This window comes from Portunus trituberculatus, chromosome 28, assembly GCF_017591435.1.
Source record: "Portunus trituberculatus isolate SZX2019 chromosome 28, ASM1759143v1, whole genome shotgun sequence".
Classification (NCBI taxonomy): Eukaryota; Metazoa; Arthropoda; class Malacostraca; order Decapoda; family Portunidae; genus Portunus; species Portunus trituberculatus.
Genome location: NC_059282.1, coordinates 11,316,481 through 11,334,966, shown reverse-complemented (window position 1 = coordinate 11,334,966; position 18,486 = coordinate 11,316,481). Strand labels below are relative to the sequence as shown.

General features: G+C 45.2%; 1 protein-coding gene across 1 annotated transcript; it reads left to right on the top strand.

Annotated features, from left to right (window-relative positions):
• The first annotated feature begins 514 nt into the window (after positions 1 to 514).
• Positions 515 to 17,765, top strand: LOC123510314 (proline-rich protein 36-like). Its single transcript, XM_045265339.1, has 13 exons — positions 515 to 885; positions 7,213 to 7,383; positions 7,687 to 7,922; positions 8,009 to 8,288; positions 8,515 to 9,438; positions 9,752 to 9,933; positions 10,416 to 10,495; positions 13,255 to 13,430; positions 14,191 to 14,332; positions 15,038 to 15,216; positions 16,835 to 17,020; positions 17,105 to 17,290; positions 17,495 to 17,765. Exons 2-13 carry the CDS (start codon positions 7,255 to 7,257, stop codon positions 17,675 to 17,677), a joined length of 2,883 nt encoding a protein of 960 aa, XP_045121274.1. The 5' UTR covers positions 515 to 885; positions 7,213 to 7,254; the 3' UTR covers positions 17,678 to 17,765.
• Positions 17,766 to 18,486: the final 721 nt, after the last annotated feature.

Here is an 18,486-nt window from a genome sequence, read left to right as displayed (position 1 = left end):
AAGTAATATTTGAAAGCATAACTAGTTTTCTTTTCTTCTATTTCATATGTGCGTTGATATTAGCATTCAATTTTCTCTCTTTTTACCTGTAGGCTTGTAAAGGTGACGTGTGTATGGACATTATTTATTGTCAGTGTTCATGGGCATGTTATTATCCCTTGCGTTTATGGTGTTGGTGTGACGTAATGTAATGCTTTGTTCGCGTGTCGTGATGTAATGATTTGCTGTTTTATTGTTGGTGTTATATTGTTTGTGTAATAATTGTGCAGAACAGAGGAGATTGAAACCCGTCCTGCATATTTCATCCATCCAGGGAATCGAACGAGTGGTGTGCGGCGAGGCGGTCCATTTTGCCACATTACCACACCACCAATGCCTCCACTCTGCTTACCGCTCTGCCACCACCACGCCTGTCACCACCACTGCAAATTGCTTCACTTTTTTCACAGCCAGTCACCACCACACGAGTCAATGTCACCACTGCTACTACTTACTATCATAATAGTGCATTGACTCACCACCACCACCACCACACCAGCTCGCCACAATACACTGCCACCACCATCACCACTACCACTACAGCCATATCTTCACCACAATGCTTCTCCGTGACTACATTCTCTCTTCAGTCCCTCCACTCCTCCTCCTCCTCCTCCTCCTCCTCCTCCTCCTTTCTACGTCATATCCTTCACTTGATTGACAAAAGTAAGCAGTCGTTCGCTGGTGGAGGCGCAGGGTACTCCACTCACTCCACGCTCCCTCTCCACCGCCCCGCTCCACCTCGCCCGCCGTCTCCAGTTGTCCTTGCCAGTGTAACCTCGTGGAAAATGATCACCTGATCTAACTACTTCACCTTGCACTTGTCTGGCCCTTGACGTTATGAAGGTATGTTAATAATAGTTTTTGCTGTTTTTTTGGTGTTGTTCTTGTTGTTTGTCTGTGTCTGTGTATGTGTGTGTGTGTGTGTGTTTTGTAGTACGTACATAGAAGTAAATATATCTAACTTCATATAAATAAAAAAAAAGGAGAAAAAACATGGCATTCACATACAAATCAAGACACAACATGCACGTTTAAAGTCAAATACAAAAATGGAACAGCATTTTAACCGAATACAATAAGAAAAGAGGCTTCACTGAATATATATACAAGAAATATTGCAGAATGAAAACACGGAAAAATAAAGAAAAACATACTTTTCAATTAATGTTGCTTTTATTTATAGTCACTTCTAATTACTTAAAAGTGAAACTGATTGAAATTTACGAGTGAAAGATAAAACGTGAGTGATGTGAAAGTGTCATGCAATTAAGGAGGTGCAGTAGGAGTGGAAATTGAATGTGTAGATAGGTGGAAGATGGTGGATGAAAATGTAACAAGCGGAATACTGGAGAATACTGGAGGTGGATACAGGTGGAAGGTAAATGTATAGGTGGATTAAAAGGGTAAAAGATGAATATACAGTGGAGCATACAAGTAGAAAGTGGAAGATAGCGGATGAAAATACAGGAAGTGGAAGATGAATATACAGAAGGCGGATACAGGTGGAAGATTATACAGTATACAAATGGAAAGTGAATATAAAAGTACAGGTGGAAGATGAAAATACAGTGTATAAATAGAAGATGAATATGAAAGTGGAGCATACGGGTCAAATAAACAAGTGGAAGATGATTATATAGTATACAAACGCAATGTGAACACAAAGGTGGAACATACAGGTGAAATATACAGATAGAGTAGTGAGGGGCGTTGTAGTGGAAACATAAACAAAATCATAAGCATTTAGTACAATTGGTGTGTAGGTGAGGTGTGGAGGGAAGGATGTGGAAGAAGTGGTAGTCATTATTTTAGTCTGACAAGGAACTGTTCTGCTTTTCTTATAGTTATAAATTCAAGTAGCAGTTGTAGGGGTTGTGATGTAATAGTAGGTAGTCAGATATTCTCTCTCTCTCTCTCTCTCTCTCTCTCTCTCTCTCTCTCTCTCTCTCTCTCTCTCTCTCTCTCTCTCTCTCTCTCTCTCTCTCTCTCTCTCGATTATTCAGAGCGATCCATAATCAATCCATTCATTCATATTTAGTAGCGAGAAAAGTGTGATTGGCTGTCAAGGTGAAAATAATCAATATACGCAGGATATTGCATTGAAAACGTGTGTGTGTGTGTGTGTGTGTGTGTGTGTGTGTGTGTGTGTGTGTGTGCAAAATCAACAGTCTGCATACGTGAGAAAACAAACACACACACACACACACACACACACACACACACACACACACACACACACACACACACACACACACACACATTCACCAGACTATGAAAGAATGCATTATACAAGCCGAAACTTGCAAAAATCTATCTAAATAAAAAGAATAGTAAGTGAATAAAGGGAGATCACGTATCTTTAGATTAAATTAATTGAAAAAAAAACTACATGCTTAAAAAAAGATGAATTCATTTTTACTTTATCGAGAGCTGGGAACAGACTGATGTTATTCCCTCATTAATTAAACATATTCAGTCATCAATCTCATACATTAAGCCCTTTTAATGTATAGTTCAACACCCACGGCTAGATGTACGTGTGTATGTATGTAAGGCAAGACAGACTATTACTGGAGTTTGTTTTTTTATGTTAAAGGGATAGACTGGCCAAGGACAACAAAAAATAATAAAAAAAGACCCACTGAACTATCATTTCCTTTTAAAGATCCGATAGAGTTAGCCGAAAGAAAGGAATAAATATCTCGAAAACTCATGAAAAAGACAAGATTGATAAAAAACAGGGGAAGGAAAATGACCTCCAATGTGATATTATAGAAGAAAAGAGGAAAATTTATGTGAAGGAAGACAAACAAGTAAACACATCTCAACTCTGTACGTAGCAATGCAAACAAACAAGCTTGATTTTTTTCTGAAGTTTGATTTTATACAAGTAAACAGAGAAAGCCACCTGATTTTCTCCCCTTTTCTAGTTTCCATTGTAAGTTGGAAGCATTGTGGTGCAGTGGAACCATGGGCGCTTTGGGGTCCGAGGGGTCTCCAAGCGCACGGGTTCGAATCCTGTCCACGGTCCGAGTGTAGGTTGGGCTTCCTCACTCGGAGCAACGATTTCCTAGCGGGTGGGCTTTGAGATAGGAGGTACCACAAAAAGTATCCCGTTAGCCCAGAAATTCACGTAAAAAGCCCTCATGGTGTAAATAAAGAAAAAAAGAGAGAGAAACAGTTATTGGCGACGTCAGATTTGTGCCTCATAATGCGATACAGAGAATTTCCTGCACACAATCCAGATACAAATAATGGTCTCTAAAATATGTGAATAATTTAACATACCTGAGCTTCACGTACCTGTAAGCCACATACCCTCGCCTCAAGAGTGTAGAAATGCATTATAACTTTCTCGTGAAACTTTTATCACAGTCGCTTTTACTTCTCTTGCTTACCTCGAATTCTGTTCATCTTTTTTCTTCTTATTATTTCTGTATATTTTTCTTTTATGATACTGCTCAATTTAGTTATATTTTTGTCGTTGCCTTATCATTAATAAGTTTATTTTAGTATGTAAGTTTATAATCTTACCACGAATGTCCCTCCTATATTTTTGTCTATACACTTTTTGTCTTTCATGATATGCTTTTTTGACGGTATGTTTTTATCATGCTCATCGTATGACACACAACCTTCTCAAGTTTATAAGGAATCTACCTTGTTAATTTTTCTTCTGATTTTATCTCTGTTCACATATTATTTTTCTTTTATATTATCATGATATACTTTTATTGTAATCATTTTATCACAAACCACTTGATTTAAGTGTGCAAGCTCTCAAGTGCACTGGGAATCTACCTCGTTTTTTTTTTCTCTCCGTTATATCTCTGTTCACTTCCTGTGTTTTATATTATTATGGAATTTATTTTTATTGTGCTCGCCTTATTACAAACAACGTGACTTTAGCATGGAAATCCCCAAGTTTACCGGGAATCTACCCCATTCATTTGCCTTGTATCCTTGACCTTTCTTATCTTTCTTTTACGTTCCGCTATGGCATTTCACTTCATCACAAACCAATTCACTTTAGTATCTGTGTTCTTTTATTCACCTCAACTCTACCTCATTTATTTTTTATCTGGTTATGTGCGATATATATTAGCACGTGAGCCTCGCCCTTCCACGTAAAAATCCCACTCTTTGAAACCTCTCTCACCTGTGTGGAAACAAATTACCTTGATTAACAGGTGTGCGTCACGTGTTTATAGGTAATGGCTTTAGCGTTGGTAGCGGTGATGGTGGTGGTGTTGGTGGCCAGGTGTCAGGCTACCCACGCGAGCTGCCTCCGGGAACAAGGGCGTGACAACAATAGCGGTGCAGGGCTAGCCATCAGGAGGTCAAAGGATACTACAGAGGAGCCACACAAGAAGTCACAATATCTTCCTGAAGGAGTCGATGAATATAACAATACTAATGACTTCACCAATGTGCTCCTGCTCTTCCTTCTCCTCCTCCTCCTCTTCCTCCTCGTTCTCTTCCTCCTTATCCTCTTCCTGTTTCTACTTGTGCTTTTCCTTTTTCTGTACTTCCTACTCGTGTTTCTTCTATGATTTATATCCCTGCTTCTACTCTTCATCCTCTTACTACTCCTCTTTCTTATCCTTTTGTTGCTTCTCCTCCTCCCCTCTCTCTGCTGTTTTTCCTTCTCATATCACTCCTCTTTCTCATCCTCTTGTTGCTTCTCTTCTTCCTCCTTTAGCTACGGTTCTTCCTCCTCCTCTTGCTTCTCCTCGTTCTCTTACTCTTTGCTGTTCCTCCTCGTCCTTCTTGTCCTTTTAACATTCTTGCTTCTCCTCCTCCTTCTCCTCTTCGCCCTCCTTGTCCTTGTTACACTTTTGCGCCTCCTCTTTTTCCTCCTCCTCCTCCTCTTCCTCCTCCTTCTCCTCCTCGTCCTCCTCTTACTTCTACTCCTCCTATACTATTACCAAAGCATGTTTCGCATCAAAGAGAATAGTGTTTTGTCTTCACTGAAATCAGGGTCACATCGATTCCTTCCCCTGACGCCGTGTGTAGGTTTTCCCTTATTGAACGCATCACTTATTTACCCAGTCGTGCAAGTGTGACGCTCCTGTGATGCACTGTAACGTGGGGCGAGACGTATAGCAGGGCCGGGTCAAGAGGAAGGGGGGGAAGTGGTAGTAGTGGTAGTGGGGGTGATGGGAATGTAGGTTGATGGGGTTTTGTGGCCTTGAAAGAGAAATGGGAAGGAGACATAGTGAAGGGAAGGAGTATAGGAGGATGGGAGGGACGTGGTGGTGATGGGAATGTAGCCTGTCATGGGGTTGTGGCCTTGGAAGAGAGGAATGGGAGGGAAGGAGAGTGAGAGAGGAGAGAAATTAGGAGGTATATTAGAGGGAAGAAGGAACAGGGTAGAGAGGAAGAAGAGTGGAGAAGGTATAGGTATGTTGGAATGGAAGGGAAGAAGGAACAGGGAAGAGAAGAGTGGAGAAGTTAGGTAGGTGGTATGTTGGAGGGAAGAAGGACCAGGGTAGAGAGAGAGAGAATGAACACGGCAGACAGGCAGAGTGGCAGGGAAGTAAGGAAGGCAGGTAGGATGAAGTGAATGCAATGACCGCCCTGCTCACCTCGTGTATTAATGGAATTCTATTAACAAGAAAAAAATATGTTGACTTCATGTAATTTTTAGTCACATTCACAGCAGCAATTATCGATGTGTTCAAGGAATGCCTGCGGTACTGGCTGGCTGGCGCACATGCCTTTCTCTCTCTCTCTCTCTCTCTCTCTCTCTCTCTCTCTCTCTCTCTCTCTCTCTCTCTCTCTCTCTCTCTCTCTCTCTCTCTCTCACACACACACACACACACACACACACACACACGGTAGCTCAGTGGTTAGAGCGCTGGCTTCACAAGCCAGAGGACCGGGGTTCGATTCCCCGGCCGGGTGGAGATATTTGGGTGTGTTTCCTTTCACGTGTAGCCCCTGTTCACCTAGCAGTGAGTAGGTACGGGATGTAAATCGAGGAGTTGTGACCTTGTTGTCCCGGTGTGTGGTGTGTGCCTGGTCTCAGACCTATCCCAAGATCGGAAATAATGAGCTCTGAGCTCGTTCCGTAGGGTAACGTCTGGCTGTCTCGTCAGAGACTGCAGCAGATCAAACAGTGAATTACACACACCGCGTATCGCTCGGCTCACAACCGAGAGGTTCCGGGTTCGAGTCCCGGGAAGCGGCTAGGCAAATGGACAAGCCTCTTCATGTTATGTGTAGCCTCTGTTCATGTGTAGCCTCTGTTCACCTAGCAGTAAATAGGTACGCGATGTAACTCGAGGGGTTGTGGCCTCGCTTTCCCGGTGTGTGGAGTGCGTTGTGGTCTCAGTTCTACCCGAAGATCGGTCTATGAGTTCTGAGCTCACTCGCTCCGTAATAGGGAAGGCTGGCTGGGTGAACAGCAGACGACCGTGGTGGTGATGGTGAATTACACCGACCGGGTGATATTAGCATTATATAGCCATGCCGGCCTGCATCGGGGAAGGCTCACTTGGCCTTAGCGTGCCAGGCAGCGTCCTGGAATCTTGGAATGTTGGAAGGAGTGTAGGAAAGGAAGCGTGACGTATAAGTGGCGTCCAAGTGCAAGCAATTTTTTTTTGTGTCACGGAGATTTACTTCGAAGAATAAAATACATGAAAAACATACACACCATGCTGGTCTACAAAGAAACACCAGAACACTCAAGAGAAATGCCTGATTTAGTTATTAAGGTGTACTGATACTCCTCCCTTGATGCAGTTAAGTCGTAAGCAGAGGAAATTACAGAATCATTAAGAAAGTTGCAAAGTTTACCAGTAACATGGATGAAAATGTGAAGATACAGGTCAACTCTCGCATTAGTAAGGTGGACAGAACAGAAGTGAGGCTAAGTAGAGAAAGTCTTGTGCAGCGAGGCCGCGGCAGGAAGAGGCTTGCAATGTAAGCCTCAGAGGAAGATCTCTTCGCCTGTGATGCCACGCTTCCTCACCAGACACAAGGTGGCCACAGACACACTTTGCCGCGGTGAACCATGAGTGTGTGTATATCTTGATCTTCGGTGTTTTCTTTTGTGTGGCTGCCACGTGTGTGTTGGGGCGGCTGAGGACGCAGCGTGTGCAGGGCGGCGTGGATGAAGCCTCGCGGTGAGTACATTCACTAAACTTATGTCCTTCTTTCCTTCAGGGCAGATCACTACAATGAGGAACGTGTCCCGCCGGCCTCTAGATGGACCACGGACCAATGGTGAGCTCCGGCATCGGGCATCGCGCCCGCCGCCGCCTCTCCAGAGGATCGCCCGAACCTCTGTTGCCGCAGCGGCGTCCCTTTGACAGCCCCTCCAGCAGGAGCATGGACGTGAGTATCAGTCACTGGCCTCTCTCATCCGAACAAGGTTGTGGGTGTGGTCTGTCAGTGCCAGACATGAGGTGAGGGCTGCTGGTGTGTACACTGATGGCTGGTGTGGCGGAAATCAGTGTGCAGGCTGCAGATAGTGAGGCATTATAGACACACACAAGGTATAACAAATTTAAAGACACTTTCAACTTAAACACAATAACTTTCATATTTTTGTGTTGTTTAGCTAATCTGAGTGAGTTGCTTCATTAGCCTTGAAACACATGCAGGACCTGAAGTGATCTGGGCCTCCCTCACCCCCAGCTGGCCTCCATTCGTGCCCGTCGCGCCCGCCTGGAGGCCCTCACCGCGTCCATCAAGCTGCCGCCCCTCGTGGCCTCTGAGGCGCTGCCGCCCTCTGCGTCAGCGCGTGAATCGCCCCTGTCCCGGGGTGGCATACTGCCTGACACTCCCCTGCGACGTATCACGTGGGAGGAGCGCCCCCTCACCGGCAAGGGGTCACCGGAGCCCAGGCTGCCCCCGACCCTGCCACGCATGGCGTGAGTTCACCTCAGCGTGATTTATCACCCTGCTTCCTGACACACGGCTGGTGCGGCCATTGTGATGACCCCTTGTCTTCCCACAGCACCCCCCACCACCCCCTGCCCAGCATCGGCCACTCACGGGAGGCGCTGAGCGATTTCTTGCCTGAGACGCCGGAGGAGGACGAGGACGAGGAAAAGAAGCAAGAAGAAAAAGAAGAGGAAAGGAAAGTTTCTGAAGAGAGGGAAGAGGACAAAGGCCTAAAGGAGAACGAATGGAAAACTTTGCAAGTAGAGGAAGTCACTGAAGGCAGCTCAACTTTGGAAGTGCCGTCAAATGTTCTCTCTTCGCCTGTGCTCGCCCCCAGCCCGGCGCGCACCCAGGTAGGCAGCCTCCCCGACACACTTCACGCCGGGATATATTTCATGAGCAAAGTTCACAACGTATTACTGTGCTGAGCGGGAGCCTGCGGTGTTGGTGACCCTCGCACACGGAGCTCGCGCGTTTCTTATTGTTGTTTATGTTCACGTGTTAGAGGGAAGCTAATCGATAGTTTTTGTCTTGCATGAACGAGAAACTTATTGACGCTGTATTTCTATTCCCCCGCAGCCTTCCCCTCCCCACCAACCCTACAGTTCTCTGCAGTCTTCCCCTCCACCACAACCCTCCTCCCTTCCCCAACCCTCCTCTCCTGCTCGCCTTTCCCACACGGAAATCTTGCCCTCCTCCCTACCCATCTCTCCCCCGCCACAGTCACAATACCTTCCACCGCATCCCTCCTCTCCGCCCACCTCGCCTGCCAATCCCATCACGCCCACCATGCCCACCAAACCATCTCAGCCTACTCAGGAAGCTCCACCGCCCACACATGAAGCTTCACCCACTCCAACCTCTACGTCCCCACCCTCCTCCCCCACCAAGGCCACACCCACAGAAGCTCCATCGCTGAACAAACAGTTACCACCAACCTCGCCCATTAAAGACAATCCGCCCACTCATTCCTCCCCGTTCACGCCCACAAAAGTATCAGCATATCCTGTTGTGTCTCTCCAGGAGCTCCCTCAGCCCGCCCTAGCATCCCCACGCCCACCCGACTCCGCTCCAGAGTTCCCCGCAGCAGTTCACGCAGCTCCCTATCCCGTTGTCTCTGTTCAGGAACTACCCAATCCAACAACTCCACGCCCACCTGCTTCAGCTCCAGAATTCTCCCCAGCCACCCGAACATCCCCACGCCCACCTGCCTCCGCTCCAGAGTTCATTGCGGCCGCCCATGCTTCCTCCTATGCCGTTGTCTCAGTTCAGGAGCTTCCCCCGCCCACACGGTCATCCCCACGCCCGTCAGCTTCAGCTCCCGAACTCTCCTCGACCTTAAAGTCACCCTCCCCATCTACCCACTCCGCTCCTCTTGCCTCCCACGCCCTGCCAGAGCCGCCCATGCAAGTTGTCAGTCTTTCAGCAATACCTGTGGCGGAAAACTCAGACGCTGGCACTGCATTCCACTCCGTCACTGTCACCTCCGCCAAGAGACGCAAGGTGTGTACACATTAATACTCAGAATCAGAACAAGTGTAATCCTTCATAACACACGGTTCGATTCACCCCTAACTCTTTTTTTTTTTTATATATCCCGGGGCGATTGTACTGTCAATAGCACTCAGATCTTCTCTATGACCATTCTCCGATCTCCTGAGCCTCGGGACAGCGAGTCTACTGTCAATAACACTGAACTTCATAACTCTCTGTATGACTCTTTCTACTCTTCTCAGTCTGGAGGGAATAAGTGAACTGCTAATAGCATTCAGGTCTTTATAACTTCCCTCTACGACTCTCTGCCTCTGCTTATCAGCCGCAGGACCCCAAGGATTTCGGGAGTCTGGTGGCAAAGATGAGTAGCAACAACTCCGCCACCCGCACAGCAGCGACCGTCAGGGTGCGCCAGCTGCTCTCCGCCTCTCATAACGCGCCCATCGACGAAATGCTGAAGCTGGGAGTGCTCACCCCTGCCCTGACCAACCTGCAGGAGAACAAGTGAGCCTCGCGTTGCTTATTGTAGATAGCAATGAAGTAAGTGTTGTCGTATCGCATCTTGTTTTGTTGTGTTCTAGAGTTATATGTTGTGCGCCTTGCGGGATTAAGTCATTGCTTTCCTAACAACTCATTCTGAATTATTGTTTTTAAAGTTGAATTGCTGTATATACGTTTGATTAGATTAACGCGTTTTTGACACATTGAGCTTTAGGTTTGTATCTTTTGTTTATGGGATTAAGTCTCGTATCACTGATTAGTTCAGGTTGAATGTGTCTGGATCCCCTTAGCTTGGTTCATAGGGCGCCAGATTGCACCATTACGGGGCGAGTCTCCTGGGAGAGGCGAGGCGCGCTGTGGGAATGGCTGTGCCGCGCCACCAGAGAGAGAGAGAGAGAGAGAGAGAGAGAGAGAGAGAGAGAGAGAGAGAGAGTATTCCATTAATGTAACCTTCACTCACTCCCTCCCTCCTCCTCGCCCTACAGCCCCGCCCTCCAGTACGAGACAGTCTGGATCATCACCAACATTGTATCAGGCACCACTGAGCAGACCCAGGCCGTTGCTGGTGAGTTGTGACCGTGTTCAGAGACGCTTTGCTCCCCCACCACTACTGCTTTCAACTTGGTGATTCGCTGGCTTCTCGCGAGTGTTGCTCCTGTTAGTAATCATAAAGAAACTTTGTCAATCTTTCACAAGAACCGTAGAAATCCTCTTAGACTAAAGCCTTAGGAAAGTAGTGGTGATACAGTGCAGGAGTGTTTCAAAGAGAGAGAGAGAGAGAGAGAGAGAGAGAGAGAGAGAGAGAGAGAGAGAGAGAGAGAGAGAGAGAGAGAGAGAGAGAGAGAGGCATTTACCTATATACCACTGATGTCAGTTTCTACATTAGTTTTTTTTTTTCTTTACAATACCTCTGTCTCCCTTTATAAAAGTAAAACACACACATCGAGTGAAGCTTGAGTCAGTGTCCTTGGCGTCATATTCTCGTGGCCTCACCTGTCTGTTGCTGGTGATTGGCGCGTGTCCCGCTTCATTTTTGCCCCAGCGGATCTCATTAGTCTATGTATTTTAACTTCTCTTCGATTTGTAAGCAATAATACCACTGGGTCTCATGTCATAATTCCCTCAGGCAACTCTACCAATTAATATGATTTCTAGAATTGCTTTTATAACCAAATATAGCACAAAATATAACATTACTTGAGGTTTTTATTTATTTATATGATTAGTGCTGATTTAAGAAATAAGTATAGGTACCTCTCTGCCTAAGTTTTTTTTTTTTTACTTCTTTTATTTTTTCCACGTGGGCTTTTCACGGGAATTTATGGGCTAAAGGGAATACTTTTTGTGGTACCTCCTATCTCAAAGTCCACCCGCTAGGAAACCGTTGCCCCGAGTGAGGAAGCCCAACCTACACTCCGACCGTGGACAGGATTCGAACCCGTGCGCTTGGAGACCCCTCGGACCCCAAAGCACGCATGGTTCCACTGTACCACGGCGGCCCTCAATAAATGGAAAAGTGCCTGGGACTTGAAAATTTCGTGTATGATTATATTGTTCATAAGAAACATTTTAAAGTAATTTTTCAGAAGGAAGCGCTGGTAAGATGATGTAGGAGTGCAAGGGACGTTGTTATTGAGACCGGGATGAAATTGAAAGTAAGAAACGAGAAGAAAGATTTGTTGGAAGATGAAAGAAGGCGAAATATAAGACTAGGTCACATTTCGTGGTAAGAAAGACGAGAAAAAAAGAATGAGAATGGGGAGAGTAAACATGAGAAGATAATGATGGTAAGAATTAATTATGTTCGTAGTAAGAAATGAAAAACAAGTAATCGGAGGAAACGAAAAAGAAAATATGAAGAATGTAATTATGGAGGAAAAAAATAAAGGAAAGAAGGGAATTAGAGTAAGTAAAAACATTGTGTGGTGAAGTGGACGCAAAGAAGAGGGAAAAAAAAGGAAGAAAGGGAAAGTGAATATAAGTACAGAGAGTAAAGGAAATAAAAAGGAATAAAACAGATGGTACCAAGAAAAAAAATACAGAAAAGAGAAAACCCTGAGACATTTCCCGGCAAGACGCTCTTCAAAAGATGAAAAGAAACAAAAAAAAAACTCAGTGAAAAGTAAAAAATACGAGATAGAAGAAAATAAATGAAAAAGTAATGTAATATAAATATCAATAAGGAAAGGAAAGTAGAGGAAAACTATATTACATCAAAATTCTTCGTGATAAGAATGGGCAAAGGAGAAACAAAGGAGAAAGAAGGAATTTAATAAAGGGAAAGAGGGAGAAAATGGAAAAACAAAACAAAACAAATGACAGTACAGGGGAATACCGCAGGAAGGTGTTGCTAAGGTGATAGGCACGTGTATGTATGTATGTATGTATGTATGTATGTAAATGTGTGTGTGTGTGTGTGTGTGTGTGTGTATGGAAAAGGAAGGTGATCAGGAATATTACAATGGTTAGTCTTAAGTATTTATTTTTCAGTTCATCAAAGGCATAATTCTCTCTCTCTCTCTCTCTCTCTTTCTCTCTCTCTGAATAACTTGCGTGTTTTCTTTCTTTCTTTATTTATTTTTCATTTATTTACCTTTCTATTGTTTGTTTTATTTTTTACTTATTAGCAGTATATCTGTATTATATTCTCTCTCTCTCTCTCTCTCTCTCTCTCTCTCTCTCTCTCTCTCTCTCTCTCTCTCTCTCTCTCTCTCTCTCTCTCTCTCTCTCTCTGCTCGCAATAAAACTATAAAAACCCAAATGAATATGAAAATTACGTGTCCCAAGATTCGTTTCCTGGAACTGAGAAGAAAAAAAATCATAAGGTACGAAATTAAGAACACGAGACAGGAAGAATTCAGCGGAAAATAAGAAAAAAAGGCAAAAAATATGAAGAAAGTGATGTGGTCTTCCAATATGGTACTGAGAGAGAGAGAGAGAGAGAGAGAGAGAGAGAGAGAGAGAGAGAGAGAGAGAGAGAGAAAGGGTAAATTATGTAAGGTATTAAATTTCATATCATGTCTGAGTGTCATTTAATTATGCTCTGATTTTTCCTTGACCTTCTTTATACCTGACTTTAGTAGTAGTAGTAGTAGTAGTAGTAGTAGTAGTAGTAGTAGTAGTAATAGTAGTAGTAGTAGTAGTAGTAGTAGTCTTTTTATTGTTGTTGTATTCCTGCTATTTTTATGAAATGAGTATTGAGTTGCTTTAGTTATGTGTGTGTGTTTTAGGTTAACTGAACTCTCTCTCTCTCTCTCTCTCTCTCTCTCTCTCTCTCTCTCTCTCTCTCTCTCTCTCTCTCTCTCTCTCTCTCTCCCCCTTCAGACAAAGGCTTCGTGCCAGTGCTGGTAGAGCTGGTGGCATCGGGGCAGCCGTGGGTGAAGGAGCAGGCGGCGTGGGCCCTCGGGAACATGGCGGCAGACAGTAGCCACCTCAGGAATCAGATCGTGCAGGCAGGGGCGCTGAGACCCCTGGCGGAGCTGACCAAACCCGAGGCCAAGGTGAGAGAGAGAGAGAGAGAGAGAGAGAGAGAGAGAGAGAGAGAGAGAGAGAGAGAGAGAGAGAGAGAGAGAGAGAGAGAGTACGCGTCAGTGCAATTACACGTCTCTAACTATTCATTCATAGTTTCTCAAGCGTTTCCGTTCGAACTCTGTCTGTCTGTCTGTATGTATGTAAGGATAATGTCTGTCTGTCTGTCTCTCTCTCTCTCTCTCTCTCTCTCTCTCTCTCTCTCTCTCTCTCTCTCTCTCTCTCTCTCTCTCTCTCTCTCTCTCTCTCTCTCTCTCTCTCTCTCTCTCTCTCTCTCTCGGTAACTGATTCTCTGTATGTCTGTTTCTGTTTATCTGTTTGCCTAGACAATCTGTATGTTTGTCTGTCTATACGTTTCATCTGTCTGTCTGTATGCGTGTATGTATGATGATATGGATGTGTGTCTGTATCTACGTGTGAACATCTGTCTATCTATCTGTCTTGCTATCTACTTATTTTGCTATCTGTTCTTCTGTCCCACCCATCTCCTTCCTTCATCCAAGTAATAGTAGTAGTAGTAGTAGTAGTAGTAGTAGTAGTTGTAGTGGTCTATCTGTTATCTTATTTGCCTGTCTCTTTTGCTACTACACTATCATTATGCTGTATACCTGCGTACTATCTTTTATCATGGTCACCTGTCTTGTATACCTGTCGCCTGGCCTTATTTTGTTTATACTTATCTACCCCCCTCTCTCTCTCTCTCTCTCTCTCTCTCTCTCTCTCTCTCTTCAGGCGTCATCGCTGCATAAGGTGGTGTGGGCCCTCTCCAATATATTCAAGTTAAGGAACCTGAGGGCGTCTCCAGATGACATAAACTTTGTTCTCGAGGTGTTCAGGGACCATCTGCTGATACACAGGGACGAGGAGGTGGTGGGTGAGTGTGAAAGGACAGGTGGAGGGGGACACAGGGGCAGAGAGGTGGTGGATGTGAAGGGGACCGATGGAGAGGGAGTGAGAAGATCAGATGGAAGAGAAGAAAGGAGTGGGAATGGAATGGTTATGGTACTACTGAATGGGGGAAGATATAATGTAGGTGGATGAGGTAAATGGTTGTAATGGTAGTAGTAGTAATGGTAATGGTGGTGATGAAGCGAATAGAGGTGGTGGGGATAGTATTTGTAACAGTGGTGGTCATGGTGATGGTGGTAGTAGTAGTAGTAGTAGTAGTAGTAGTAGTAGTAGTAGTAGTAGTAGTATAGTAGTAGCATTGATTGATTGATTGATACATTTATTGCTGCATTAACAAGGAAATACAACAAATGAGGAGGATGTGCCATGCCACCCAACCTCTGGTAAAGACTTAGGGTAGTGTATCATAAATATGAAAAAGTATTACTTGTAGTAGTAGTAGTAGTAGTAGTAGTAGTAGTAGTAGTAGTAGTAATAGTAGTAGTAGTAGTAGTAGTAGTAGTAGTAGTAGTAGTAGTAGTAGTAGTAGTAGTAGTAGCAGTAGTAGCAGCAGCAGTAACAACAATAGTGGTAGTAGAAGAATTAACATCAGCATTAGTAGTATCAAAAGCAACACCATTAAATAATGCTGAAAATATCACCACCACCACCACCACCACCCTCCTGGCAGCGGACGCCCTTTGGACCCTCACCTACCTGACGGACGCGGGGAGCAACGAGGCGATACAGCTGGTGGTGGAGGCGGGGCTGCTGCCGATGCTTGTGGCGAACCTCTCCTCCCGCAGCAGGCAGGTGGTGTACCCCTCCATCAGGACCCTTGGCACCGTCGTCTCTGGCACTGACTCTCAGGTGCGTAGTGCCATTATTTCATCTGTATTTTATCGTCATTAGCTGTTGGCACTATTGTTTTGGCACTCTCTGGTGTGTAAAGTGTCATAGTTTAATCTGTATTTTCTTTTTTATTAACACGTAAGCTGGTATTCATATATGCTTTTGCTCTCTCTCTCTCTCTCTCTCTCTCTCTCTCTCTCTCTCTCTCTCTCTCTCTCTCTCTCTCTCTCTCTCTCTCTCTCTCTCTCTCTCTCTCTCTCTCTCTCTCTCTCTCTCTCTCTCTCTCTCTCATCAGAGGCCAAAGGTGATGCTTGGGTTCGCAAGACTGTTTCTCCTTTGATGTAGAAATCTTGTTAAAATTTCTCTAAAGAGGTACTTTTAAAACTCGTGTCACTCTCTCTAACTATAATCTTTTGAAGGGAGTGGAAGTTTGCCACAGAAGTGTTTCAGAATATCACGCTTGGCACTATCATCTTGGCACTCTCATGTGTATAAAGTGCCATCGGGTTACCTGTTTTTCATCGTCATTAACATTTGGCGTTGTTGTTTTGGCACCGGTGCGTGTAGTGCTATTATTTTACAAGCACTTGATCGTCACTAACACTTGGCACTCTTGACTGGCACTAATTCTGGTATGCCATTTTTATGTCTGTATTACCTGGAATCATGCTTTTGGCACTAATGTGAAGCTGTAATTTTCTGTAATCTATGGTGCTACTATTCATACTCGTGCGTGTTTGCCAGGGTGAGCTAATGGTGGGTTGGGGTGGTGGGGAGTGGCTCGACTCAGTTGACAAATGAAAAGGATGCTATTCAAATTGAAATAAACGTCTCTTTTAGTCAGTCTCCATCTCATTAGTAGTTGTTGTCAGTAGTAGTAACAGTAGTAGTAGTAGTAGTAGTAGTAGTAGTAGTAGTAGTTTTGTTGTTACAGTGGTTGTTGTTGTTGCTGTGGATGTTCCTTCCCACCTTGGACCAACAAGGCTAATAGTGTGAATGATGTGCGAGAGTGTGTGATGGTTTGTTTGATCCACCCCGTTCGAGAATGCCAGTCTGGTGTATACTCAAAGAGATCGATTATTATTCTTATTCTTCTTATTATCATTTGTTTGTATTTATCCACAACCCTTTACCTAGAGCAATATTTTTCGTCACACTTGGCCAGTCTCATTTCGGTTTGAGAAAGAATTGATTATCTTGATCTTTTATCCGATTCCTTACAGTTCGACTCCCGCTACACCGCCACGCACCGAGACAGAGAAAAGGTGCTGGCGTAGAGATGGAGGGAGCTCAATTAATTAGGGGAGGATTCACGGTGGGAAATGTGGGGAATTCAAGGATGTGGGAGGTGAAAAATAATGTTTCGCCAGTAGGTGCAATTAGTCGAGGAATGCCGCTGTTTTCTACATTTTTATCTTTATTTCTTGGTTTCGTTGTGTGGCACTAACTAGGTGTGTATGGTGGTAGTGATATGTTCCTCTCACTACTGTTATTATCTCGTGGTACTAATCCTGAAAGCGTATGGTGTCATTATTGTTTTTTATAGTTTCTTTATTATTTCCATCTGAATGTTGGTCTGTCTAGGGTGACTAATCGTTAAGAAACAGGATTTTATGAGGCTGACTTCCTCTTGTAGACAGAGGCAGCCCTGGACGCCGGGATGCTGGCGCCACTCCACACACTGCTGAAGGAGTCGCGGGAGGTGCGGCGGACCAAGGAGGCGACTTGGGCGCTGTCCAATATTACAGCAGGCACGGTGAACCAGATACAGAAGGTGGTGGACGAGGGCTTCCTCCACACGCTGGTCCACCTCATCCAGGAGGTAAGAGAGAGAGAGAGAGAGAGAGAGAGAGAGAGAGAGAGAGAGAGTGTTAAAAGCAAGGTTATAAGTTTCGTGGGTGTTCAGGGCGCGACGGACGTGGCGCGAGAGGCGGTGTGGGTGGTGAGCAACCTTGTGGCGGGCGGCAGTGCGGGGCAGGTGACGGCTCTGGTGAAGGCTGGCGGTGTGCGTGCCTTACTGGACACCCTCAAGCCGCCCGCGCCTCACCGCCTGGACCTCATCACGGTGGACACGCTGCTCACCATGCTGGAGGTGAGTGTGGCTGCTACCTCTATTGCCATTATACTTGTACTGTACCACTACTCCATTGTTGTTTATTGTACGTTCTTACTACTACAACCACCACCACCACCACCACTAATAATAATAATAATAATAATAATAATAATAATAATAATAATGAAGATTCTCTCCCTCTCTCTATCTCTCTCTGTCTCTCTCTCTCTCTCTGGACAGAAAACCGGGGGCGGCATAGGCGGCGTGGCGGTGCAGCAGATGGCGGAGGCTGGCGGCGTGGTGGTCATGAGGGAAAAGCTGGGCCACGAGGACGAGGAGGTGGTGGAGAGGGCGCGGGAGATCCTCGAGACCTACTTCCCGGACGCCACCACGGAGGAGGAGGAGGAGGAGGAGGAGGACTAAAGATAAAGAGGTGATGAGGGACGAAGGGCCGAGATGCTGGAATCACTATTTTTATTGTTGGATGATGGAACGATATAGTATGAATTCCAGGCATTATTATTATTATTATTATTATTATTATTATTATACTTCTAACTAAAGTCACCGTGTATTCTCTATCCTGATCCGTGTCGCATTCGGAAACTAGGAATGACGAAGCCATTAGGGAACTCGGCAGTTTTATGTGAGTCGAAGCGAGTTCAAAGCCTCACAAAGCACTGGCTCATTAGCTCGCATCAGTGGACAACGACTGCATGTTTGTTTATGGTGAGCTGGCGACCACGAACAGTGCGCTGAGTTTTACAAGCCTCACTCATGGCGGGGCTGGAAACATGCCGTCCTGTCATCATCCAGTGTGCCAGCGGGTGTCTTGATACTGGCCATTGGTGGGGTGTCCCGGCCTGCTGGGTTGTGTTCCGGGGAAGTGCTGTGGTGGTGGACTCCCTTTCATTCAAGGTTGGTGTTAGTCTCTGTTTTGCTTGAGATAGTCGATTGTAACTTACTTCACCTTGCCTGAAACAAAAATTTCGTCAAAATATGAAGTGTAGCGGTTTTGTATTGCGATGTGTACTAGTGCGCAGAATGGCCTAACCGGATAAAGGCTGTTTTTTTTTTTTTTTTTTTTTCCCTTGGTACAGTGGAACCATGCGTGCTTTGGGGTCCGAGGGTTCTTCAAGCGCACGTGTTCGAATTCTGTCCACGGTTCGAGTGTAGGTTGGGCTTCCTCACTCGGGGCAACGGTTTCCTAGCGGGTGGGCTTTGAGATAGGA

Excerpts from the sequence above, each read along its gene's own strand:
- LOC123510314 (XM_045265339.1), top strand. The coding sequence starts at position 7,255 with ATGGACCACGGACCAATGGTGAGCTCCGGCATCGGGCATCGCGCCCGC. Across the intron at positions 7,384-7,686 it reads CCTCCAGCAGGAGCATGGAC|CTGGCCTCCATTCGTGCCCG; the intron begins GTGAGTATCAGT and ends CCTCACCCCCAG. Across the intron at positions 13,431-14,190 it reads TGACCAAACCCGAGGCCAAG|GCGTCATCGCTGCATAAGGT; the intron begins GTGAGAGAGAGA and ends CTCTCTCTTCAG.